Source organism: Varroa jacobsoni, unplaced genomic scaffold (assembly GCF_002532875.2).
Source record: "Varroa jacobsoni isolate VJ856 unplaced genomic scaffold, vjacob_1.0 scaffold_367, whole genome shotgun sequence".
In the NCBI taxonomy this organism is placed as follows: Eukaryota; Metazoa; Arthropoda; class Arachnida; order Mesostigmata; family Varroidae; genus Varroa; species Varroa jacobsoni.
The window spans coordinates 416090-443449 of NW_019213269.1; the positions used below are offsets into that span (position 1 = coordinate 416090).

The 27360-nt window shown below is 40.9% G+C and overlaps 1 protein-coding gene across 1 annotated transcript in view; it reads left to right on the top strand.

Annotated features, from left to right (window-relative positions):
• The window catches only part of LOC111259764 (uncharacterized), a 185051-nt gene that overhangs the window by 118352 nt on the left and 39339 nt on the right, over window positions 1-27360 (top strand). Inside the window, exons 18-24 of the mRNA XM_086968008.1 lie at window positions 652-734; window positions 5070-5184; window positions 5875-6121; window positions 14613-14824; window positions 17785-17879; window positions 18980-19069; window positions 26553-26703. Coding sequence (XP_086824134.1) covers window positions 652-734; window positions 5070-5184; window positions 5875-6121; window positions 14613-14824; window positions 17785-17879; window positions 18980-19069; window positions 26553-26703 — 993 coding nt within the window. The remainder of the gene's footprint in view (window positions 1-651; window positions 735-5069; window positions 5185-5874; window positions 6122-14612; window positions 14825-17784; window positions 17880-18979; window positions 19070-26552; window positions 26704-27360) is intronic.

The following is a 27360-nucleotide window of genomic DNA, read 5'->3' on the forward strand; positions in this document are numbered from 1 at the left end:
CCAGAGCCTCTCGAAGCGCTGCTGAGCTCCTGGAAAACAGTATCGGTAAAAAAACATGTGCCCAGAACGGTGGAAAGTGATACGAGATTGGATACGCGCAACCTGGTGAAGGGGTGAAATTGAAAGTATTTTGAAACAACACGATTACCCCGAACATCATCCTTTTATAACCTGACTTCACACAGAGCAGCTCATACCAAGCTTAAATGATCGATTCGAGCCTGAACGTGAAATAAGAGCCACTTTTTCCATCGTAGGTATCGTGATAGGTGAGAAGAATCTTTATTCCAACGTTAAATTAGTACGTTCCGTTATTCTGTCTATCTTGGCGGTCGTTTACTTGCGCGGTGGTCGAAGTTTCTGAGAGAAAAATGTATTATATTCCTGTTTGCTAGGAGTAACTGAAGAAGAGTTTTTACGTATCCTAAGTAAGCGTTTGGGATGATGGGTGGTCGTAACGCAACTTTGAGTTAAACTTTTTCTGAAGTTTAGCGACGACGCAAAATTACCCGCGAATAGATAGACCGTTGTGCCACTGACTATATTATTATTGAGATTATTGTTATTGAGAATTTTTCCGTACTGTTATTATTCATGTCATATAGAAAATGTTATACACCGAATAATCGGTATCAATTGATTGTTTTGCAGATTGGTTCCCGGGCTGGGCTAACTTTAGCAACTACAACAAACAACCTAACGATGATGCGGACTCCGATCAAGACTGTGTACAGGTAAAAGGTACTTAGGTATCTCGAATGGTAGTGGTGCACATAACAACGTGGTATCCTCTCTACGCTTCAGGCTATTACCACCATTTATTTTACAATAAAAGTTCCGAAGTTCAATTTGGTGGCTTGCAACTCCTGTTGCAACTGCGTAACCGCATTCTGCACATACTAATAAATGTTTTACATTGGAGTGAACGTTATTATGAGTATACCTGTGTTTGTTAGAAAGTCCGGTAATTTCGCTCCTCGTATGTTGTCGCTTGCATCACGAAGAACCCGTTAGACGAAGAACATTTGCTAGTTTATCTTCATGATCATGTGTAATGTTGCTAGTTTGTCCGTTTGAAAATGAATAATTCAGGCCCACCCATGGCAATTTTTATTCTCAGCAATAAAAATCCATATGCCCTAACATAGTATTATCTGTTGTATTATATTGATCTCCAGATAACGCCAGTATGAGTCCACGATGCGTTCGCTGCTTCAGCGAATAGTAACAACGAACTGCATTTCTTACACTAACTATAGAGGTGTCCTGTGTCTTCTAATGACTTGCACAGCGAGAATGTGCCAAAAAGACATCGAGCACAGCACCCCATAATTTTCTCCTTTGTTTCCTTTTCCTCCAGCATTGGTAATATTGAAAGCCTTCCCTGCTTGCTCTGCTTTCCATTGTAACTATATACAAGGAACTTAATGAACGACAAACACATTTTGTAATGAGCCTATATCCATAAAGCTTGCGTGTATAAGGCGTACAGGGTACTCTCAAAGGTGACGTTAACCGCTATCAACCGTCGTCATGCACCTACCTTGCGCGTCGTGCCTCGAAGCCGTCCTCGCCATCGCCGTCGCCCTAATCCTTGTCTTGTATCCACGGGCTGTAATGAGCAGCGTTCGCGGTGATTCGTTGCGTACACCCGAACAAGTGGCTTTAGCTTCGTCATCGGGTGCTGAGGCAGGTCAGAAAGACGAGACAGGGCAGAATTACAAGGACCTGAAGAAAATGTGCAGTTTAAAGCTAACCTTTCTTGTCGCTGTGTCACCTTACATTCATAATTATACATAATGTCATCTGACGCTCTGCAGTTTTCTGATCCGCGACGCGTCGCTTTGCGAGCGTTCGTACCGTCTTCTTTCCGGTCGCGTTAGTGGTGCCGCTACAGCAACAGCCAAAACATAACGACGACGATAGAGTGGTGATGGGAGAAAATGGCGAGTGACAGGGGACTAGGAAAATGCTGTACATTCGTTGTCGTCCGCACGTTTTGCACGACTGGCGCGACTTTAAGCGTAGCCTACGAGACTGTCGAGCCACGAGGCAGCGTTAGGTCAGCGACCATAATTTCATAATTCAACCAGTCTGAGGGGACTGAAAGTGCCTAGCAGTCACGCCACAAAGCGACAACGTACCGCTCCGCTCTGTGCTATCCATCTGAATCAAATTTACCTCAACCTCCCTTGTTTGTCTGTGATACGTTCTATAACGATGGCAAGTCCCGAACGGGCGCCGCTGCTGCCGCTGTTCAGCAGAAGCCGTTAACGGCCGTGCCGGTTCTGGTGGCTTATTGCCCTCGTAGCCGATATCGTTATAGATGTTATAATACACTCGTCTAAATTTCACCTCATACTACAATTATAATAATTATTATAATGAATTGCCAATCACAAGATACGATGCATCTCTTTAAGACTGAAAAAGCGTCAACGAACGATGATGGCATAGGAAAGTGTACTGGCACCATTCTTTTAGAAATGAACTATTAAAAAACTACTAAAAATGATATACGAGGCATATAACAGCGCCGTAGTACGTAGTATTAGGGCGGTACAAAGCTAAGCACCTAGAACCTCATTCTCTCTATAGCTGAACACCGAGTGTTACTATGTACGTGTACGGTTCGCGTTGGTACCTTGGAGCTGATGCACGTAGGTCCTTTGCCCATTGTCTGTGAAATGGAAAACTTCCTATGAAATTAGCTTTAAGCTGCTAAGACATGACGAGACCTAACGAAAAGTACATTAATTTTCTTTCATCGTGTTTCAGAGCGCTAGGCTTTCAAAAACAGAAAGTAGTCTTCAAGAAGCATAGGAAGATAAACTTAGCTTCTTAAATCTATAACCTACGCGTCACGGCAGACAATCTTCTTCCGATTATTATACACGAGTGAGGATTATTAGACAAAGATAAACGTTTTTTATCCAGGTAATCGATCAAGAACTCCCATTGGCCTGCTAAGTACGCAATGGAACGTTCTATGCTAATTCGGTAACTTCTAACAGAATACCAAATGTTATGGCCAAAGAAAGCTGATGGGATGCTACGTGAAAAGACAGGGAGATGTTTTTTCGTGGCTAAGCCGCTGCACATAGTAGCACAGGCTCATTGTTTGCTCCGTTGGATGCTGTGTCTCGCACCATAAAGCGTCTCTTACCTCTGCCGCAAACATTTTACTGAGCTTCCATTGAATGCGTACAGTCGGATCTCATCCCAACTGGATTAGGTAGGCAATATCCCTTCACATCGAATTCAGTCTAATTTGATATGGCAGCGATGACGATGAGTCATAATTTTGTGGAGAGTACCATTATAATAGTGCTTAACTGGCACTTTTTGCCTCACATGTACTAGCAGATGGATTTGGTTTGCCCCTTTCCTGAGCGTAGCGCCAGCATGCCTAGGAGAAAGGCGAGCCGACTAGGCAGGACTGGCCAAACAGGCCATCGCCGTGGCCACCACGGCCTAAACAACTGCAACTATTGAGTAAAGATATACTGCTCAGTTGGCCACAGAGTCAAACGTAATGGCAGAAGCCGGAGCAAAGGGGTAGCAGCGGGCACCCCGTCATTCATTAATGAATTTCCCACGAGAGCAGGATCATATTTCAGCAGCAGATCACCTTTTTTTTTCTCCTCCAATGGCAGTCCTACCTTTGGCACTCGAGTAAACATAGCGCTAGAGCGTAAGCATTCGAAGCAGCGGCAGCAGCAGTAGTACTGAGAGCAGTAGCGGTGGTGGAAATAGGAACGTGCTCCCACCTTTTATAACCGCCACTTACGTTCCAGACGTCAAGACAGCAGTTTCCTTCAGTCTTGTTCTTCCCGACCCACTCTTTTCTCCCCACATCCCGCGGTTATTCAGAGAAGGCAAATGTTTTTTTCGTTCTGTCTGAAGTCGGGGAAAGATCACGTACATGTGAGGAACGCGAGATCGCGAATCCGGATAAGGGTTCGGGCTAGACCGAATGGCTCTTAAAATAGAAAACTTGCAACCGATGGAAAAGGACTAGTAGTCGTTGTAGGATGAACTGAAGTACGAGTTCAAGTCGAGTCGTCCTCGTCGAACCGGTGTAGTGCCGGTTCAATGTCTCCAGCCTCTTTTAGTTTGTATTCCTGGTGACTTTCTACATTTATTCTTTACTAAGAGAATCTAGTTCGGGGTGCGTAAGTAAGTGGAGAGCTGCAAAAGAATGACACGGATAACTAAAAGGAATGATGGGAAAAGTGGATAGTTCTGCGTACGAATGGAGTCGATTTCTTGGATTAACAAAAAACTGGTGAAGCATATGTGGCAATTTGTACAACACGGCAGTAGAATGTTTTAGATAATGCCAGCCTCTTGAGCAACTAAGGGCAAGTTGGTAAATTATTCGTTTAATCAACAACGCAAAATAGCAAGTGAGATGATGGCATGCGTACGACTGAATAACATGAGGACTGTAACTTAGAACCTTTCTTCCAGTGTAACCATTTTGTAAATACGCACTGTGATAAACTCATTTGGATTATAATACACAGTATAGCGAATGTAAAAACTAACTTTTTTCAAGCTTCTCATTCCTCTGCAGGATTACATTAAGACGACTATTTTCGCTTCGAACGCTCGCTTTCGTAGTCATATCCAGTTAAACAAATAGAGAATCATTTATAAATTCCTTCTCTACTACTTTCAAAGTAGGATCTGTTGAAACGTCGGAAAAGACACAAGTCTGACGGAAGCAATGATTGCAAGTCAAATAATCAGGCATAGTCAACAGTACGATTTCACTCAATTTGACACTGCGTTCAAGACGGTCTTCTCAGAAGCGTAACTTAGCGAACTTAGATACCGCTGGGGTTCGAAAAGGACGGGGTCTCCGAAAAGGAAGTTCATACAAACTGTAATTTGTCCCAGTTTAAACCGCAAGCGCTCGTTTTCTTCCAAAATTGCTTTCTAGCAGAAACACCAGAAACGTTACTTCGTTGGCTGTTTCATTCTAACCAGCACTACTAGCTGGTCCATGTTAGCCTTTGTTTTCTTTGTCTCGACTGACGAGTGGTTTGTGCCTTCGATTTCAGGTCCAAGACATATTCGTGTTCCCATCGAAAGGACGAGGAGTAACCGAGAGTTTTTTCTGGAATGACCGCCACTGCCAAGCCGAGAATCCGTTCATCTGCCAGAGACCCCGAGCAGGTAGAGATATAATGATCACATAACCGAATAGAGTTGTTTTGATTTATGTGTTACGCGTCGTTCAGTTATGGCAGGCCCTCCAAAAAAGCGCGCTAGCCGTTTCAAATTATCCCTAGTAAGACAATACATTTTACAGACCTGACCATCTTTTTTCACTGCGGAACCTTTAAAATCATTCACACCTCCTCTCGGCGATGAGAAAATTTCTCAAAGAATAATTAAGAGTATCAAAGAGCAAAGGACGTTAACTTGCGAAAGTGATGATGTTGTTTAGTTAACGATGCAACTTGAAAATGTCGACTAGAAGCTTCAGCTGCTGTCGATGTGTTTTCAAGGAACGTGTGCAAAGATCATACCAACATACGATATGTAAAAAATCAGAGAAGTATTGCCACTTTTCATTATTACGCCCTTCACAAAGCCCGATATCTTGCCTAACTTATTTAATCTGAGATTCAATAAATTCACGTGACTATACATCGAAATTCACATCTGCGTACCTTGCAAATGGAAAAATTCATCTCGCGTCAATCTTCCAACGGTCCACATTTTACAGGCATCTGCGAAATATCAAAAACAGCTAAACCCAACCTGAATATTGCATTCTCCGGTGAACCTATTAGGCTCGAAGCCTTAAAGATCACAGGTGACTGAAGGTCATTGTACTGCTTCCAATGTTATTGTGTGCAGGTCCGACGAATTCGGGGCGGCCGGGTAGCTTCGTTGACCTTGACGTCAACTGCAATCGGTCGGTCATATTGAGTGGTTCGCAGCCGTCAGAAATGCTGCACAGTCCGCTATTCCCTGCTGCGTATCCCCCCAGCCGCAGGTGCCATTTTTCTGTGCAACTGTTACATACTTCCCAACAACATCGGACTCATAGTAACGCCTCCATCGAGCTGCGATTTCTTGAGTTTGACTTAGAGAGCCACGAAAAGTAAGTATGGCGCGTTTTATACGTTAATGTGCATAATGAAAAAATACGTCAACAGACTGCTATCTTTTAATGCTTATAGAAAACGCCAGGGTCTTAGCTATATACATATCACTACGGCGCATATAATCAATTAGGAAAATAATTCCTACCTGGGCTGCAAGTTATATTAGTTCGATCGACAGATAAGTAAGTATCTCTTGCTTGGAAGCCTACATCTTTGTCACTATAAATTCTTTTGAGTATGACGCGACATAATGCGTAGCAGAAAATCACATAAGTGAGACTCGAAACCTTCATCTGCGAACGGAAACATTCTTAGCAACTTTGTTTTATATATATACACCTATATACAATGCGTACTACGAATATATAGAACAGCCACCGATTCAGCACTCGAACAAAAGCCATTACTGACCTATAAAGTTAACAGCATTCGATCGGGTTATGATATTATATCTCACTTGTCTATTTTGCTTTTTATCCTCGATAAGTTTTCGTTGACTTATGCAAATCGATTTGGAACAAATTCACTAGATATGACGGCGCAAAAGCTACCCAAAAAAAACCCTCGAAAGAAAAAACGTCTAACATTCCAGTAAGTTTTTCGTTTGTAAATGCTTAATCGGGTATCATAGTACCTTTCTGTGTATCGCGCGAGTCTGTTTTCACTTGGTGTGTTGAAGCAGCCTTGTTTGACCTGATCAAAAATAAGAGCCAAGATCCGTAATCGGCGGTTTCAGCTATTTCAGGATCGCTGTTGCAGTGATTTCGCTACGATCAAGCGGCTGAACCAACGAAATCGTTCTGGGCTCTATTTCGCTTTCCATTCTTCTCACTAGTTGATCTTCCTTTCTTTAGCTTTTGTTTTTGTTAACGTCATTTTAGCTGGCGTTTCGGTTTCAGGCGTCTTCAGCCTTTAGCTAACCCACTTTCGCGACCCATTTTCCTTTTGTTTGCCGTTGAACTTTCGTTCGGTCTATCATTCGGTTTCTCTCAGCCATTGTCGACGTCCAGACTCGCATTACACTGCTACCGTTGTATTTCTTTTCCTACGCTCTTTTTGGACTTCCAGTGCTTTATTTTGTCGCTCCTGCTGTTACTGCCTTTATTTTTCTTCAGCTCCAAAAAACATCGCTGAAGCGCAGTGCTTGATGGTGCGCATTCATGTCTTGATGCTGGGACTGCTTCTACTTCGGCAGACAACTTAGCACCGTTGCATTGAGCTGCTTCTGGAACCGAAGTCGACTGAAATTCTCTAGAGGACCAAGCTTCAACAATAGCAGTAGCAGCAGCAGCAGCAGCAACCGAAAAGATCTTTGAAAATTGAATTTAGACATTGCGCTATCGCCGTCTCTTTCTACTTTTGCTGTTACTGCTACCGCTGCAATTGGCTCCTCATTTCGTTACTTAGATTCCCTCGCTTCGTAATTCCAGCCAGCAACGACCCCTTCAGCTAGAGGCTCGCCTTCGTCAATGCGGCAGCCGCGGTTCCAGTGGAGTAGCCAGGCTGTTCGGTCTTGCCAGGTCCTGCTTCCATTCCCTGTCCAATTGTTTGCCGCCGCTATATTTCTTTTCCCACATTGCGACCCTCGCTAACTTTCAGCTCTCGCGTTGTTCAGCCAAATTCCCATTAAACAGCAGCTGGATATACAACGGGGTTTGAAAAAGACTTTCTTGCCCTCTCGGGGATCGAACGCTCCTCGACTAGTCAGAACAGACCTTAAGCATTAGACTAACGAAGAGAACCCTGATGCTTCACATAGTCGCTTCCTATAAGGTTTTATTTGAATCTTATACGTATGTCAATGATCGTGCTTATGTCTGTGTTCAAAGGACAAAGCAAATCCCGTAGACTGCCCGCACACATCCTTTATACTAACTTTGTAAAGAAACGAACGATCTATAATCGAAAAACAGGATTAGTGATAAACTGGCGGATTCCCCGTACGTAACCGGTACAGTATGACCGGATTCGAACCTACGCTACAGCGTGCCTTACGATTACCACGCAAATACTTTACTCACCAAGCTATTATTATTAATTTATCAAGCAATAAATAATTGATCATTATCATCAAACATAATGAGATATACATACACACACGATATAGCATTACTCTACTGGCACTGATCTCTCTCTTCCTTTGGCCACAAACGATCGTTATGTTGGAAGCACGCTTTCTCATTGTCCTGTGGAGTACCCTTATCCCCTTTGAGTCCGACTGCCTTATTTGCTTTTCTGCTAGCCATGTAGCAGGGTATATTAATGTATGCTTAAAGTGGTAAGATAATACAGCGCAACACGCCTATTTGTTTCGGGGGGTAACGACGGATCCAGAGCATGATCGGTAGTTTTCGTAACTCACGTTTGTCGCTATACTGAACCAACTATCAGCCGTTCTCAACTCTGCCTCATCTATGATGCGTATTCGAATGCGTCGTACGTCTGTACAGGGATGTGCGGTTGCGTGTATTCTAATAGAAGCCTTCGAGTTGTTCAAATCTTTTTGTTAAATACTTTTTTCTTCGCCATAATAAGCATTACCTGAAATTGCAGCAATATATTATGCACATATGATTTTCAATCTTTATTGATAACATTAATAGGTTTCCTTGTTTTCGTATAATATATGTATCACAGTTAGCGGCGTCTTTCTACGACATCGGCGCGCATTTTTGAAAATGTTCTTTTTGGAGATTGTCTGTGAGAAAGTTGCAGAGGCTGATGTACATTACATTTTGGTATATCCTTAAATTTTTTTCTGCAAGTCAAATTGTCCAGACAAGGTGTTTCCTGTGCGGATATTAGAGCCGAAATGCTGTACATGCTTCTTAATTTTTATGTGCAAATGCTCCGGAAAGGTACAAAATGGATACGGTGTTCTCTGAAAGGATGCACTTTATACCAATCAATGAACGAACAGACTAAGAATACAATACATGTCCCTATTCTCTGAATAGATATTTCCCTGTGCTAATGGCACAACAACTACAAAATTAATAAAAACAAATGGAGAACTACTATTGATCAGCTTTTGATTACTTACCGGGTTTCTGGTAGCAGACATAACAAGGTGGTCTTTTTCTGAAAAAACACAAGGGAAGTGCTAAGTTATCGAAAATATTTTTTTACACGAAGATCGATAGATCTCGAAAAATTATACTAAAATGTATACTTACACGTAGAGGAGATAGAGCAAAAAATTGTGACGTCTGTTTCGCCCATACGGCAACACGGTGTAAATATGTGTCCAGTTGTCCTTGAGTGGGTTTTAGACCGACTTCCTAATAAGAAAAGGTTGAAAGGACTAAGGTAATTTTTGCTTTGCTCAATATATTTTCGGTTAAAAAGATTATTCCATGTAAGGTGCCCGTTTCTTAGTGGTACCAAACAAACTTTCTTGACAAACAAAGTAAACTTGGTATGCATATTTCGACATCTAACATGGATATTACACATCGAAAGACGACGATTTGTCACCCTGACAACGTACAATGTATAAATTACCAGCTTTAATTTTCGATTCTTTGATATTTCACATATTGATCAACAAAAAAAAAAAAACAGATAAAAGATGTGTGAAGTATAAGAACTTTTTTTTTTTTTATCAATACAGAGTTGTTTTCTCTTGCAGTTTTAATAAGCGATATTTGTTATTTTTTGATTTTGTGAAAGCCCATATCTCGGATTACTATTGTTACATACACTTTAAGGTTAAACGTGTACTCTTATTTCAAATTGTAATTCCTATTGCTGTACGAATTATATAATTGGCTGATTGATGTCTTAAGAAAAATTCACTAAAATTAAGTATTATTTACGATCAATCTAAACGTTCAGTCGCCGTTCAATTTGACCAGAAACATACAGGGGATTAACTTACGGCAAGTTTCAGGTCAAAGAGAACTTATGCGCGGTCCACCGCTGCCAACCTGGTTGACTACTGCCTAACAGAATCGACAAGAGTAAACCGAAACAATAACAAGACTGCTATCGACACACGACTAGCAAAGGAAACGAAGGTTACGTTATTCTCTACCCGTTGTTTTCTCCAAGTCGATACTAAGCAGAAACAAAGACACAATGAGAGGCTTGAGAGGCCTTAAAAACAATTCCTGAAAACAATATCTACTTCATTAAGCCATTAATCTGTGATATTAAATTAGTATATACTAGCGTAGGAGCAAACTGGCATCTTGCAAAATTACATCCACTTCGAACGAACAAACCCGCACGCACTGCCAGAAACGGTTTGAAATCAAAGACGACAGAACCGCACTATGTTAGGTTGTCATATATAGGTGTGTCTCAGTCCGTTTGGCTCAAGGAGAGACCAATAAAGTCAAAAAGACATTTTGTATGTGCTGGACAAATCGATGCGACGATTAATAGAGTCCAAGCTTCGTTTTTGCGTCAAACCACTGTTTTTAGAAACAATTTCTACCAATAAATGACGAATCACCGGTGCTTTAGATTCAATACAGAGTGCTTCACGCAGTTTTTCCTCCAAAATAACACAGAAACCTAGAAGCTTCGGACCAACATACGCAAGCAGAATGTAGCTTCATTTAGAGAATGATGATTCTACTAATACTTTTCATATTCCTATACAAGGCCTTCTCTGAGACCGTTCGCAAGCACATGGAGAGGTCGACACCTGTCAAACCAAATATTCTCTATGCAACCAGTCGTTTCCCAATGAAGAAGCAAATCGAGCCATCAGTCTTGTTATCTTCATTCTCAAATAAACAGTTCTTTTGAATATTGGCGATGACTTCATCACGAACATCCTTCAAGGATAGCTGCATGCGTATAGAAAACCAAACAGCAACTATCGGTGTTGAATTGCTAAACATTCTCAATTTAGAATAGGTTACTTCACACAACCTACGTCTTAAACCAAAAACAGTCTGCTGTATAGGTTGAGATCTTAATCATGAATAACGACTGTTACTCCAACGGTACCCCCGTAATTCGGTGCGGTCAACGCATGAGTTTCCGTCCAAATATGCACGTCATTCCGGCATAAGTTAGACTGCTAATCAAGGGCGTCAAATAATTCGTCAGCATTCAGTTGCCGTTATCTCTGCTTTTAATGTAGGTCAGGGGCAAACGTTCAGTGTATATATATATAAACCTGTATTCATTAATAATCAGATACACATCGCCTTCTGAAGGGTACCTTCTGCAGAGGGGCCAATTTTCGATATCGACAATCCAGAAATAGGAAATCACTGGATCAACATCGAAGTAGGTATGAGTCTTTAATATGGTACTGCAGGCTATCCATGTGGGACTACCAGTCGGCAACAGTCACAGTGCGTTAACACCACGGAAAGTTTCGTAAAACATCTGGAACCGTAGCCTAATCCATAATAATATATAAATATGGTATCACAACCCCTTATACAGATAGTAATATTTGTGTTACCTATTACTACTACGATTAAATACGCCTCTTTCATCTTGATTATTGAAAATTTTATTTAACTTTATTAACTTACGACAACACATTAATACATTACATAGCCCAATGCGTTACGAAGTACACAAGGTTGGCTGAGTTCCCCAGCAAGGCCAACTATAATAATTTATATTAAATATATTATATATATAAATGTATATCTATATTAAATATACATATAAAAATATATATCTATAGATTATTGTACATTTACATATTTTTTTATCGTTTATGATATCACCTATCATATATAAGAAATTAATTACAGCTTTACATAAATAAATTATCATATTATAATATACCTTCATTCTATATAATATACGTAAATCTTCTTTATAAATTATAAAAGTAAAAACGTTTTCAAGTGTTAGCGAGAACATTAAATTAGCTGCAGCGTCTGTTAAATGTCGATATGATTTCACGAAGAGGCAGAGGGAGCAGGTAGCTCCCTCTGCGATATATTAGTCGGCCGAAGTCATCCCTACGACTGCTCCTGGAACTCACTACGAGTTATCGCAGGCTTTTTATTGAATGATGTTTAAGCGCAGGTGGCAGTAACCACTGATAAAAAGCAACGGAGCAGGCGCGAACGGGGAACCAGGAAAGGATTGACAGGGAACGATAACATCTATATAGTGTTCCTTGGCCTCCTTAGTACTCTCCTCACTTGGTCCTACTAGCTCCTGGCCAGCCAACTTGCTGAGTTCGAATTTATTCTACTATTTTGGTCGTCAATAGGCAGTAAACAACAATAACCAATGGCGATCGCTGCGGAATTTTCGGTTACTCCTGGAGCGGGTAAGCCGGTTACCGATGAGAAGCTTAACTCGACAGGCGCCACAGCAGTTGTAATAGCGATGGTGGCAGCGTCGTTTCGCATTGCTTCCACAATTCCCTTCGAACAAACAGAGAACAAGTGTAAGCAGGACACGGGATGAGACCGGGTCTAGCACATATAAGCAGCATCAAAACGACAGCACACAGAAAGACGTACCACCAATGAGCTTTAAGATGGAGTTGTCTCTTCTTTTTTTTTACGGCACCGAACCTCGGCATCTGTTTACGCGTCTATTCTTTATGGTCGTTTCTTATCCGCAAAGAGCATCTGCACATGCCAGGGTACTCCTCAAAAACACTTTTCAATGGTAGAATCTGTAATAATAGGAACTCTTACGGATTTAGCCATTTTGTTGGGTTTTTGCCTTTTTGCCTTTTGCTTTGCTTGGAGTACACTGTTGTCATATCGCGGATATGACTCATGATTCTAGACCATCTCTGAGAGCTAGGCCAGTACGGAACGCGGGTTCAGCCTGTTTCGTAGCGTTATGGCGTATCGACTTCCCGCTCGCTGGAATCCAAGCAAACTTTGCTTGTCCTTCGTACGCAGCTGACTTCTGCCGAAACAATACAAAAAGAAATTTAAAGAACCCGGTTGGACGTATATAACTCACGAGTAGTACTTCCGTCGAAGACCACTGGTAAATAGCAATTGGCTAATAGGGGGTGCCCTTGAGAAATTTTAAAAAGCTCATGTTGCTAAAGTAAGCAATATGCTAATGGATAAGACAAAGCCTCCTTCCTCTACTGCCTGTACATTGCTGAAAGTTGATGCCTTAATGTGCGGCTACCTGTTACCTGTTATACGTATATTCGTATTTCTTCATCACCAGAACATCCACGAGCTTCAATCTAGAAATTTTAGGAAAATCAAAAGACGCATGGGTCTTTTGTGATATGGTCGTATATATATATATATATATTGGCCTACACCTTTTATATGATATCATCTTTACGGCTTGTACCAAGATCACCATTCTCCCGCATAATCTCTCTTTTCCTTTGAGCTTCATACAGCTAACATAGTTAAGTTTTCTTCATATTACTGCTATGTGCGTTTAGACATGTGCAATTTACGTCAATCTATGAAAAATGCATACTGAGATGTGGGTGTCTGAACGTAAACGCTATATGACTGGTATTTAGGGTCCTGTACCCATGGAATACGGATTACGTTTGATACTCCATGCTGTATGGGGTACGCAGAATGCAGTTAGAGGTGGATAACACTGTGGTACTTTGTTAGAGTGAACGTAGACATAGTTAGCCAAATGTATATACCGCTAACTTCGACAGGCTGTGTAACCGTATGGCACAATTCCCTCCCCACTTCCCTCCGCTCACCTCACCCCTCCCGGGTCCCTTAACGAGACGCAATGATTTTGCTGTTCTCGCCGCGGGCTGGCATGCGCGTCAACAGAAACGGCTACGAACTCGGAGAAATTGCTAGTTCGCTGGGTTTATGCGCAACATCGTCGTTTCGACGGTGTCCTCTGTCCTGCCTGCGTCCTCTGCTGGCAAACACGCATCTACGAGACCCAAGGGATGCTGTGCCGAACGGCGGCCGTTTGGCCCGTCGGCTGGAGCGGCAAGGCACTCGAGGACGACTCCGACGACGAATGCGGCGGCATCGCATCGCATTGCACTGTACCGTACCATGGAAACTAGACAGCCAGCCCGATTCCAGCCGGGGCCACCAGGGGTCGTATGCGGAGAGCTATATCACTTCGTTGGGGACGCCTTCCGGGTTGATTACATGCTTCCCTAGTGTTTCTCGTGGACCCCGTCGTTGCTGCGTTACTCTCTTCTGCGTTCTTGCCATAGCCCTTATGTTAACTAGCTTATCTAACCATATACGGTTGTTGCGGGTGGGTAGGTGTCTGCTTGAGTGGAACTGGCGGACCGTCCGACCCATATCGGCATCTCTCTGACCCTCCTGAGCATAACCATAGTCGTTCTTATGTTACGAACACCCAAATGCATGGTAACGTGACATGCTTTGCCTATATAACCAGGATATCTACTCCTGCTGCTTAAGTGAGATGAGTACAAGCTGCTGACAACATAGGTAAAAGCCTCAAACTTCATAACCAAATAGAAAGGTGTCCTTATTTTTATACAAGAGTGCCGTTTTTGCCAACTAATAATGCCATGATATTTTGACTATTGTTATTCACGTGTGCTTGCAGCTGCGACTATGACTATGTAGAGGTCACGGGTGGAGCCTGGCACCCTCCGGGTCTTCTACAGTCGTCGGGAGGTCGAATCTGTGGCAACTGGAATGAACGTATTAAACTGCTGCGTTTTACCGCGTCGCGTAGTATGCAGATCACTTTCGTGAGTGATTTCTCGCATGCTTTCAAAGGATTCAAAGCCGAAGTGCTGATCGTCAACGATGACGGTATGTATGTGTCGTACCGTTGAACAGTCTATGCGTATCGTATACCAGTGAGAGGTGGGCAGAGTATTGATTTATCTGTTCTTTGTTTTAGTTCGTTTGTACATTTCGAAATATCCTATTCTCGGCTTGCACACCGGAAAACAGGCTTACACACCGAGACAGTAAATATAGAACTTTAAATATCAAACATATGCACAACGTACTTTTCCTGCTAAAGCGCGCGTCAATCGTTTTTGGAGTGTTTCATATGAGCCACTAGTTCCGTGCTGATGGCTGAGAACCGAAACATTTTTATCTGTGGATGCTCTGCTTGAATCCTAGCGATTAGTTCTCTGCTGACTTTGCCTATTATGTTTAGACCCTAGCGTAGCAAAGACGGACAAGCTATTCTAAGTGAATCCATCGTAGACTGTTTTTATCTGAGTAAAAAAAAGTACGCGCCATTCTATTTTCCCATTTCATTGATATTCTTCTTCTGCGTCTGTCCCTTCTTGACTTTTGACGAGGCCCGATCCCAAGTCCGTCCCCTTTATTATATCTAGCGATGGTCTAGCTTATGACCATTCTTCCGTTCGTTCGGATCTAAAGCCCGCACTTAAATAAACGCCGTCGTTATGGTCGTTTCTTTGCTAATGCGAGGATGGAACTGCCTTGTCTCGACCCTTACGTTGATTTATCATCGTCATTTTCGCCTGTCCTAAGGGAAAACTATTAGTTGAACGTTTTAATTGAGTTTGGAACCTTTTTGCAGGCCCTCTTGCCTGCCTTGCCATTCGATCTTTGTTGAATTCCGCCGCAGTTCATCGCGCGATAGCTTTAGTTAAGCTGCGTTCCACCTCGCGGTTCTGTAGGGGGTAGGGGTGGTTACCTTCTGCGCTATACGCTGGATTAGCTATGCTCTGATATGAATGGCGGAAAGAAGTGGGGATAGTATGGCTGGCTAACTATGACTTCTAAATTTTCCTAAAAAATGAAACAGATTATTTTTCCACTCTGTCCTTGAATATTTCCTTGCTACGTCAAATTTTTTTCCCGGATTGCTCCGGATGTGGGGAGATAGCTACTTTCATTCACATAGCCCGATCTAGATTCTTATGCGTACGGCCAGACAGACGGCGCCAAGAGGACTGGTTATAGGAAGTTCTTTTACTAATTACTGAACGACGCTTTTGCTTCAGCATTTTTTTACTCCTCATTCGCTTTATCGGATCAACGCGCCCAACAATACTAGGGTTTCTGTTCGGCGGCTAATCACCCTTCACAGCGTCCCCTGCAATTTTTCTACAATTAATGTGCCATTGCCGACCCTATCTATTCTTCATAATGACGACTTCCTAAAGGATGCCTTTTCCAAACAAGTAAAGATTTTTGGTTAACGAACGGTATCCAAACACAGTTTGTCCAATCGAAAGCACAACCCCAAGAATCTATTCCCTTTTCACAGACCCTTCGCGTATACGGCAAAAAAAAAATATAAAAACCGACATGTTATGTGTTGGGTGGCTTTTGCAGCCAATAGCTCATGGAAAAATGAACGTAGCCTAACGTGATATTTAAAGATGGGAAATAAATATCTTTTTTGGTCACGTCCTTGATCCCTCTATAGGTTCATATATAAGGTCTTATAACGTGCAGAGACTAGGATTATAATACATTTCTATCTTAATAATATAGTATATTATTGTCTAAAAATAACTGCAAGAAAGAGAATGCAGTTAAGTCAAGTGAAACTTTTAATGAAGTATTAGACATTGTTCAACAGTAATGTTCGAAACAGTACCCTTTAAAGAGCAAACCATATATAGCATGCGTTTTAGCCAGTGAATTGGAAAGATCCCTTCACTAAAGCAGCCCCCGATGACAGATATCAGGACATGAATAAACTTATAACATAGGTAAATCTTATGTACTTTTAGAATAGTTTTAGATTTCATTTACAATATCACGCACACCCTTAGGCGTTGTATTATAAGTGGAGGGCTAAGCATATTTAAAAGTACTTCAGTACTTCATTGATAAAGTACTTCTGTAGGCGCTACTACAGAAACTTTGTTCGGCCTCATAAGCTAATTTCAATCTAGTAAATTAAATCATATAATAAAATGCGAATTCGGTATTTCAATCGGTATCTTATCTCAGTTGTCAGTGATCATGTGGGAATAGTATTTTGATCATTCAATATATACTGGGCCCTTAAAGGTCGTTTGTAAGTAACGCTCAGCGTTTTATAGTTTTTATCCCTAGACAAACAATTATGTTTGAAACTTAGCTTATATCCCTCGCGAAATCATTATATGAGGTTAAGCTGGGATATATGAGTAGACTCGCGCACGAATTTTTCAGAAAGTCCTCTACCTTAATCAACTAATAGGAATATAACGTCAGGCCAAAGGGACGAGTTAGATTACGAAATTTAACAGTAATTGTATAACATAGAAAATGCATTTCGGCTATAGGCACCAACTTGATGGACAGACCAACAGGACTCGAATACTTTTGAGAATAAATGATTAATTTATCTGTGCTAAAAAAGCCTTCATTGAGACGCGCTCTCAACTAGATAGCCATCAGAGCACGTTACCTCAAGGGTGGCATTTGGAAAATTAATATATGCAAATACACGCACTGGTGTGCAGCTGAAGATGCCACTAGTCACTACTGCGTATCGAGGTGCAGCAGCATTAGGATTTGACAGGAATGTTTTTCTATTTTTTAGCATTATCCAGATTCTTCGCAGACTCATCTTTTCACGATAGGTTAAGCCTATCCATCAGAGGTAGCGAAAAATGTTTTCAAGATTTTCTGCACTAAGTAGTGGTGTGTAAGAGTCTATCCTACTTTAGATTATGAGCGAGCTAGGTTAGGGTGGCTTAGATACCTTATTAAAAAAAAAGCGGAAACAAAAAAAATTGAATAATTTTTTTTGCACATTTCTGCACAATTGTGATCTCCAACTGCAGATGAAGATCCGAGCGGGCATCGGGAGCGCCGCTGTGAGTCTGCAGACTACCATTTCCACAGCGGTCACTGTTACCTTGTTGGTGGCATGCCCCAGGTATGATTTCACAACGTATTTATTCTTTCACTTAAACTTCAGCTTTTTCTTAAGTGGAACACAGCTGCTCTCGTATAAGTATTTTACTTTAATAGATGAGCAGAAAGCTCATATAATATAAAGCAATTCTAATTGTCTCCTATCATTTAGTATGTAAAATTTCAATGGTCTAGTGTCTAAGTTTGTGAAGACACCCCAACCCAATAACTTCCTTACCAAAATAAATTTGCGTTTCTGTTTTTGCAAATTACAACGCTTGTCTAAATTGCCTATGAAATGAACGAACGGGTAGGGGCTAGATTAGTATTTGCCTTCTTCGCCAGTCCGATAATGTGTGGATAGCAAACGGTACCAAGGGAAATCCATACATTTGAATGTTACTAAACCTTTAAAATATTTACAGCTTAATCGGGTCTTCTTAGGCAGAGAGCCATAATCCCTGTGCGGCAGACCCAGATCAAATAAGCATATCCAACAGAAGGGCTTTTTCACGAGAGCACTTCGTAGTCGCGTAACCATAGCTTTTCTTTCATGTTTCTTGCGCGTCAAGTGCGGTCACTAGTGCACTGTCGTTCAAAGCATTTTCAATCAAAACTGTGGTCCGAGAGTATAAGGCGGCATTTCCCCATCTGGGTTATTGACGATGTGGACCCGATACAGTGAGCTTTGTCCGGATGAGGGGTGTCGTTGTCGTAAATAAAGATAATTGCAGCTTTGGCAGTAACGCCGGCTTCAACAAGGAAGCCTTCTGTCCCTTGACAGTACAGCAACTGGAACCGCCGTCAAATAGGCAGAAGAACCATCTACATCCCTTTCTGTGCCGCCCAAAACATGAAACAGTGTTTTTGGCAGGCCCACGCTAGTGGTGCGAGGCCACGTAGAAAATCACGCGTGAGAGTAGTTTTCCAATAAGCGGTGCTCAGATGATCACATCGCGTTTTTTTCTACTAAAAAAAAAAGCCAGCGAAAGGATATAGGCTCTAAGGCTTTGCTAAAATGTGTCTACATTGGCGGATACTTGCAGCTTTTATATATATATATATATATATATAAATTTAGTTATGAATAGTAGTGAGATGCTATTTTGCTTGTTATTGCAGGTCTCGGGGAACACAGCAGCTGCCATTTGCAGGGAATTAAACGCGACATTGCTCACTATCCAGATGGATGATGAAGCTGCCGTTTTCCAGGTGCGTATATATTTATCTATGTTGGAGACATAGTATTATAAGATATTGGTAAATTTTTGTATCTCCAAAACGGTAGCTGTGAGTGTTATCATACAATCGTATGTGTATTTTTGGCTAAAACTTAAACTCTTCACCTTATCTCAAACACGTAAAAGGCTTCTACACGTTTAATTAAATTATATTATCCGTTATTTCAAAAAAAAAAAAACGATGAATTTTCTGTATTACCATTAATAATTAGAAGTAATTAATCATTACGTAATTTGAGCGTACGTCTACATGGTATTTGTTCGAAGATTCCTGGGAGTGTGCTAACTCATAATGCTTGAACAGTTAGATGAATTAGGCACACGAAAACAATCCTTTGGTTAGAGATAAAAAATGTATCATTGAAGTAGGCCGCGACGCAAATACTACGCTACTCAAAACAGTGTCAGAAGTTTTTAGAGAAGTTAAGAATTTGCGTGACTTTCTGGGAATCTGCCGAATAAAAAGATATTTGGTACGGTGCGAACTTGAACAATCGTCAAGACAGAAAATTACGCGCGTAAAATCTGTCCCTTTACTCAAAAACATACCTGTCCTCTATTAAACGAAGTTAAAAGAAAGATATTATCAGGGTTAAATCATTTAATAATGATCATATACCGCCAGTAAACATTTCATTACGTTAAATGCACCTATACGATAGATTGTTTGGTTTTACGGATTGGCCGAAGCTTCCAGCGAACGACTTCTTCTAAATAACCGCTTTAGGACAATCCTCGTAAATGGATCATCACTGAAAGATTTTTATTCTAACTATACAAATAGGCTTCCAATTGACTAGATACTAAACCAAATCAATGCTGCGATCATTGATTTGAATAACATTTGACGTACGGCTGTATATAAACAAGTTTAACAACGTAGTGTTTTTTTGACAATAATTTACATTGGGTGCATTATGAAAACTTTGTTGTGACTTGAAGTAACGGAACAGCTCCCGCTATTGCTGCCTACGTTTACCAGATGCATTTATTTGGCCAGATTTTCCACTTTGAAACGTATAGTTCTAGCTTTCAGTTCACCAAGTGATGAGATTGCATTCACCGACCCGCCATTTTGATTGAGGTGACCTGTAGAGAAGTTCCAGTTTCAAACGTGACAAGGAAACTGAGTTTACATTGTATCGTATGCGTCCTCATAGATAAAACGCCTGAAGGCGTCACGTGATGATAGCAGTGTATCACACGAATATATTGTGTTAGCATTCTAGACACGCGATTCGAACAACTAGTACTGCCGTCTAAATATGTAGTTACTCGTAAAAAATCATCCGGAAAAAGTGACCTCAATGAAGATTAAATTGATGGGAATTATCTCCGAGAAGAAAATCAGTAATACTAATAGGTCAGTATCAAGTGCATTGCAGAAGTCTTGCTAGCAGACACACTTCATAGGCAATTTTCGTTAGACAAAATGTTATATTCCCTATCGCAAACAAACGAGAGAATATGAATAAATTACTCCGAAGGATACTTGATAAAAACATAGTGCAGTTACGGTACGAGTATGTACGGCAGTAGCGATGTGAGTGCGCTTGACAGGTAGCGGCAATTACAGCCGTCGAGACAAAACGAAGATCAGTACAAAAAGGTATAATAGAAAGCTAACGGCTCAAACAAACCAAGCGCAATAGTCAGGCTCAAAGAAAACATCACGAAGCTGCGAATGATTCGCTGTACATCAACAAAAAAAAAACACGCACACTGCTTTCCAGCGAGTCCACGAAGCTGACTAATGTAAATAAGCATCTCGTCGTTATACGTCAGTGTCTATCAGCGCCGGCTCCATTCAACGCCCAACTGCATGTGCATACATACCCACATATTCGTACACTTGACACTTCGTCCGCGTCCTCCCTGTTTGTCTCTCGGTTTTCTCTCCTATTTCCATTATGTGAGTAAGAAGGATACCGAAGAATAAAGGCTTCGTTCATCACAACATCTCTGCCAGCGTGAGTTGGCCTGTCTTAAACATGAACATGACAACGGTAAAGCAATAATGGTGGTGATAACTGGAACGTCTTGGCGCTCAGCAGAGTGCACTTTGCACTTGCTTTCATTGTAGCGGTACCGTGAAAATCTTGAAGATAATCCCCACCAGGTATAGCGGGGCCTACCGTTAAGCTACACCAAAACTTACTCCTCGTTTTTTAGGGAAACAGAACCTGGTAGCTTCACTAAGCTACGCTGATTTTGGGTTACCAAGAGCAGTAGCAACCCGCCATACAATTACATGTATTACCAGCATTATCCTACGAGCGTAACTTTCGAATGCATCTATAGCACAAAGTAATACCACATAATTCGAACACTCGACAGGCGGAATGCCCACCCGAGGAAAACCGTGCCATGAATCGTGTTAGACCAGTGTAAGTTGCATATATATCAACTCATGGCGTGTTGTGGGCTCTGTCTTATGTTTTTCTTAGTCCGTCTTATCCGCGAGCGGCAGGACGAGTTGTCGAGAGGCGAAAAATAATTAGGTTTGGAAAGGGGGCATTCGGAGAGCTAGAATAAAACAGTTTACGATTCAACAAAACTATGCCTTTATATCTGGTTTGGTATTCACCATGGCGCGGGCGGCTCGGTACCGAACCGTTGTCTGTGACATTCCGTGCGTATATATTGTGCGACTAGAGAAAATGCTTGACGTCTCGTCACAAATCAAAATGTATGTTTTTATTTTCACAAAACTAACTCTATTACACGATCAAGTGTACGTGTTCCTATCAGCCTCCATGATCGCTGTGATAACTTGTCGTTAGTTTGATCAGCCAGGCTCGGATATTGATCCTATCGCATAGACTCTTCTCTCTCCATGCGGTAAACAAATCAGTGGTCATATCGCGATTATTTATAAATCTAAACGTTTTCAGATTAAATGAGGTTATAAGGATAATAAAGACAATATTGTGGAAGAGAAAGGTTCTGAATTACATCTACAACTAAAGTGTAATAAGTCAACTAAATAACAAAACTAAAATCAGACCTCACAACACTTATTTATTTCGAAATATATATAAATTTTGAAATAATAAAAGGTCCATAGGTATTTAATTATGAACAGTTTAATTAAGAAACAATGAAACAGTAATTTATTTCAATCACATAGAAGGTTCATAGCTATAATTAAGTCACGTGTGTTCTTTACTGTATATATTGAAAGTATTAGCGAGAGTTTATTTTGTGAGTGAACAAAAGGGAATAGAATGAAGACTCTAATTACGATTTAGGTTATCTTGCCGATAGGCGTAAGCGTCCTGGTGGGATCATGAGCATGTATTCTATAGTTTGGAACGAGCATGTTGGGTACTTAAAACAAAAATATAGAAAAGAAGAGATTCCAGGAAAGCGCTTTAGGGGCAGAGACGAACTGAATTATATACACTATATATATATATATACTAAATTATATACACTATTAGTATTTAAACTTCATTCGCGTACTTTTAATCAGTCCGTGCCGATTGTAGATTGTTCATTTTTCATCAACTCTGGTTCGGCATCTGGGGCATCTAGAAGGCATCTGGGGGGAAGAAAGGTCATATTATTAAAAATGTTTTTGATTTTGACCGAGTATCGTCGATTCTTTAAATCAGTTCGTGCCCATACGAAAGATAGGTTTTTAAGTTTGGCTATGTTCTGGTTCCGAATAGGTTATTGTCAGTGCCCTTGAGCGCTTCACGAAGATTCGGATAAATGCCTAAAAAATGTCATAGGAACGTGAATTTAATTTGAGAATTAACTGAATACGGTAGCCATCTGCATAGTATGTAAAATAGTGTACCTAGAATAGGTGTGCCATTTTTACACTGGTGTTTTAGTCTACCTATTTTATTCTTGGTTTCATATCACTTACCTTTCACCTAAGCAGCAGGCTGTTGGGGTTTTACTGTAACTCTAAAATATGTTCAAACTCATCTATTAAAACGAATAATTTTTCGTTCAACGTAGACGATTATAAAAATAGGATTGAGCTGATGGAAGTACGTCGTGTAGCTTGCAAGAAATAAGCTCTGCGGGACGGGCTGTATTCACTGATAGAGTTTATGTTCTGATTAAATACAGCGTAACCTTTTAATTAGCTAACCTGCAGTCTTCGAAAAGTCAAGAAGGAGGACAAAGACTGCCTCTTGAATTAAGACCAAAGAAGAACAATTAAAAAAGCACGAAGTAAAGTAACGCGGGCAAGTGTGACGACGGAAAGAAAAAGGAAGGGAGCGAGAAACACTGCAGATTAGCTAAATAACGGATGGATAGACCGTAACAACTGAGAGCTTATGGGCGACAACTGATTGGCTGACCAGTTACTCTAGCTATTTTTTGACTCATGGGGGAAAAGATAGATATCGGCTGCGCAGAATCTAAGAAAATAAAACCAACATTGAGAAGAAGCAATTGAAGATGGCAGTAATTCAACAAGGGGATTGGGAAGTAATCAACTCTTGCCTTGCTGGCTCGCTGACGAAAACTAAGGGGGGAAATTAGTTTAGGGAGGAAAAGGCTTTTATGCTCCTCATAGTGGCGGCAGCTATAAAGAGCGTTAGGCTGTTTAGTAGTCAACTCCGTTCGCCTCAAATCGGTCTGACCTAGCTGTGCGTTTGCACTTTAAAGTTGGATTTGTTACCATAGTCACTAGACACAACAACTTTCCATACAAACATACAATGCATTTACAAAACAGAAGTGGACTACACGAAGAGAGGATGATCCAAATAAATTATAAAGTAGTGGGCAAAGAATATAGTACGTGTGTAGCGTACCTCAAGATTCGCCAAGCTCAGCCCGTAGGAGCCTGACAGCAGGTCAGGCAGAACATCGTTATCGAACAATCGTGTAGTTATATCTATCGTCCTGCACGTACTAGCTTCATCTCAGTGTTTTTTGTCGGGCAGAGGCATAAACAAAAATCCGGTTTGGGCGTGTCCTAGTTGTGAACGACCACATCCGATGAGAATATTGGGCAATTTTATTGATAACCCGGGCTCGGCACTTCGCAAAAGAAGTGCACAAGTATACAAACATATCACAAGCAATGCCACGCACTGCAGAGCGATCGAACGAGACTCGAGTGTGTCATCTACCAGGCGAAGTTCAGAAGAGGTCACGCAATGAATTAGCGACAATACGGGAGACCACCTAATGACTGGTGACGAGTGTAAGACAGAAATATAAGGAGAGCAAACTTCCTTATACAGTCTGGCGGGAAAGGCAATTTGGTACTTCAATAAAATAGAAAGCCAGATTTAACGATACGTTCAAAAGTATCGAAACAAGTAAATTTATTTTCATTCATACGTGTACGGTCGAAATATATTTTTGCCCTCACATCAATCGCTGGCAGTCATCCGCTGAGTATAGGTAGCTATTTTTCCTAATATCGGTATCTCTTGTCGGTACCATTGTCTCGTCATCGTCTCTAACGGAAGTTAGGGGTGTTAATGGCTTAGGCTCTAACTAAGGAGACGGTCAACATTAGAGCGGAATCGAGCCGACGCTTACTGGTGCCATTTCGTCGCTCTCACAGGACGTTACCATCGAGGCGAGACATGGTGAAACAACGAAACATGTTATCTATTGTAATTTCAAAGGAGTTTTCTCTGCTATTATTCCTCCAGAGAAGATTAGATTATTACTAATTATGCCGAAGGGCATCATAAAGAGCCCGTAACAATCATAGCATTGTCCCAACTCGCACTAACCATGAAGCATACAAGCCCGTAGGTAAAACCTCATACTTAACTTGTCGTTCTATATTATAGGAGAAAAAATCTATAAGTGATCTTAATTTTGCGGAATCAATCAAATCCCACGGTGGACGCTTGTTCCTTCGCCCCACAGCTCCTGAATAAAGCGCTTTATATAACTTGCGATTCATAAAAAGCATCGATTTTGTTGATACTACAGTCCATTGGAGCCTTTATAATTTATCTGTAATTATAATAAGTTTGTATAATATATTTCTTGATTTCAATAAACTGCTTCTTAAACAGAAAAAAACAATTGTTTACAATTTCATATTTATCACCAGTTTTAATAGAAAGTCACGTTTAACAATCAATAATAAAAAAATCATATATTGCAAGATTCTTTATATGTCATACAATGTCTCACGTCTATGAAATTGTCGTCCGGCGGTCTGGAGATACTCGGATTTTTTAAGGTACCTAGTTTCTACATAAAATCATGTAAATGAATAAATACATACCACGGCGGTTGTTCGTTTGGCCATCGACAAAATTAGGCAAAGTCAACATCGTAATAACATAAATGAAATCGAAGATAAGGAGTGCTTAATTTTTTGACATACACTTCTATTGATTTTGGGCTAGTCATGTGGAATTAGTTGATTCTGCAAATAGGTCTCGTTCCTTGGACATAGTTCTAAGTGAATAGTTCAGGAAAAATACAGGAAGTGTACTCTGTTCTATAACTCCGACCACATTACACTTGGCTGAAGCTAAGGTACTTAAATAGAACGAGTCTTTATCTAGTATTTATTAGTAGAAATGTATTATAACTAAATACGGAACCATAATCAAAACCTTTGGCGTGATCAGACGACGTAATGATCTTGAGGTCTTTGAGAAAATACTATTTCTATTGTCTGCGGACGCCTAAATAATTACTAAGCATAGTTTACCATAAAATGTCCATTATAAAAACCTGCAAACAAGTATTATCGACAATGGCCACCGTTCCACAGGGTAAGGCACGAGTCATTTTGCAGTGAAATCTACGCGACATGTTTAAATGAACAACAGCACATAATAATCTACAGACTCTCGTTTAAGCGACTCAGGAACACTATTTTCATGATTTAAGTTCATTTGTAGAACAGATTCCATGGTCTGCAAATGGGAAAAATTATCAGTATTCATCTCTTAATTAACTTTAGCCAACTTTATTACCAAAGTGTAAGTAGTGTATCCCAAAGTGAAATTACCATATGGATATTTTCAAGCATGAAAATTGCCAATACCCTGTGAAGCATGCCCTGTGAAGTATCAGAAGGTGATTTGTTGGTAATCAACCTAATCTGACACTAGCCGTCCTTTGTAGGTAGATGCCGTGCTAAATCACTAACGCTGTATATTTATACGATTTAATTTTAATTTACGAACGGATTTTGAGAGGCCGTGAACATACGCAGCGCAGATGTCCGACACTGCTTGTCGATCTAGGTTAATGCGGCCGATTTTATGCAATAACATTAGGATTGAGTACTTTTACGGCTGACTCCTTCTAGCAACACAACAGGACCGCGTGCCTACGCCTAGTTTCAAGCCTGAATAGGCTCACTCTATTTTTAGTGTCTTTTTAGAAGGCAAACATTAGCATTACAGCGACACGTAGAAACAGTTATAGCCGACGCCCGAGCCTAAGCTCCTATGTTGCTCCTTCTTAGTGGTTCTTTCTTTTCATTTCTTTTTCAGTCGGTCCAGCTGCTGTCGGAGCTGCTTGAACAACAGGCGTGGAAGAGCTATTCATATCGCGTTCCGCTGTGGTTTTGGGTAAACTCTCGCAAAACCGAATTAGATACCAGCGCCCAGCAAAGCGATGACGTCACTCTTGATAGCATCAACGGTACGCCAATTCGTGCATTGTCAACCACTATGAGTAGATATACTTTCTCAATAAAGATAGCAAGGCCTTTCACGCTCTTCACCTATTTTAAACAGCTTTACTTCTAGGCGCATTTATAGTACGATGTATAGTCCATTATTTGAATGACCTTCACCCAATGTTATGCCACCCCCAAAAAAGTGACGCCCATGTTTTCGATATCTTAGTTTATATGTGGCAGTCCTACTGACTGAATCAAGAATAAACAGAGCATCGATATTGATAGATAAGTATTTAACAGTTGCTTTCGTCTTAGGCAGCTAAGTAGAATTCTGTATGATTGGGGGATAGACCTTGATATGAGCCGCGTCTTTCTCTATAACCCTATGATGGCGTCATGGCTAGCATCTGCCAAAGGGAAGTCAGTAGTCACTGTAAAGCCATGTGGCGCCCAAAAACTGGCCTTATAGGAGATCTACATCTAGTTAGTATTAAGAAACGTATCGGCGCAAAGATAAAGCCTAGTGTTGATTGCGGCTAAAAAAACGCTCCGTAAACCCATTTACTGGCGTAGTAAACATCTAGAAGTTGCTGCATTAACCTATTAGACAAACAGTTACGCTAAAAGATACGACGAAAATAGATATGGATAGTCAACGATACTGTAATCAAATGGCA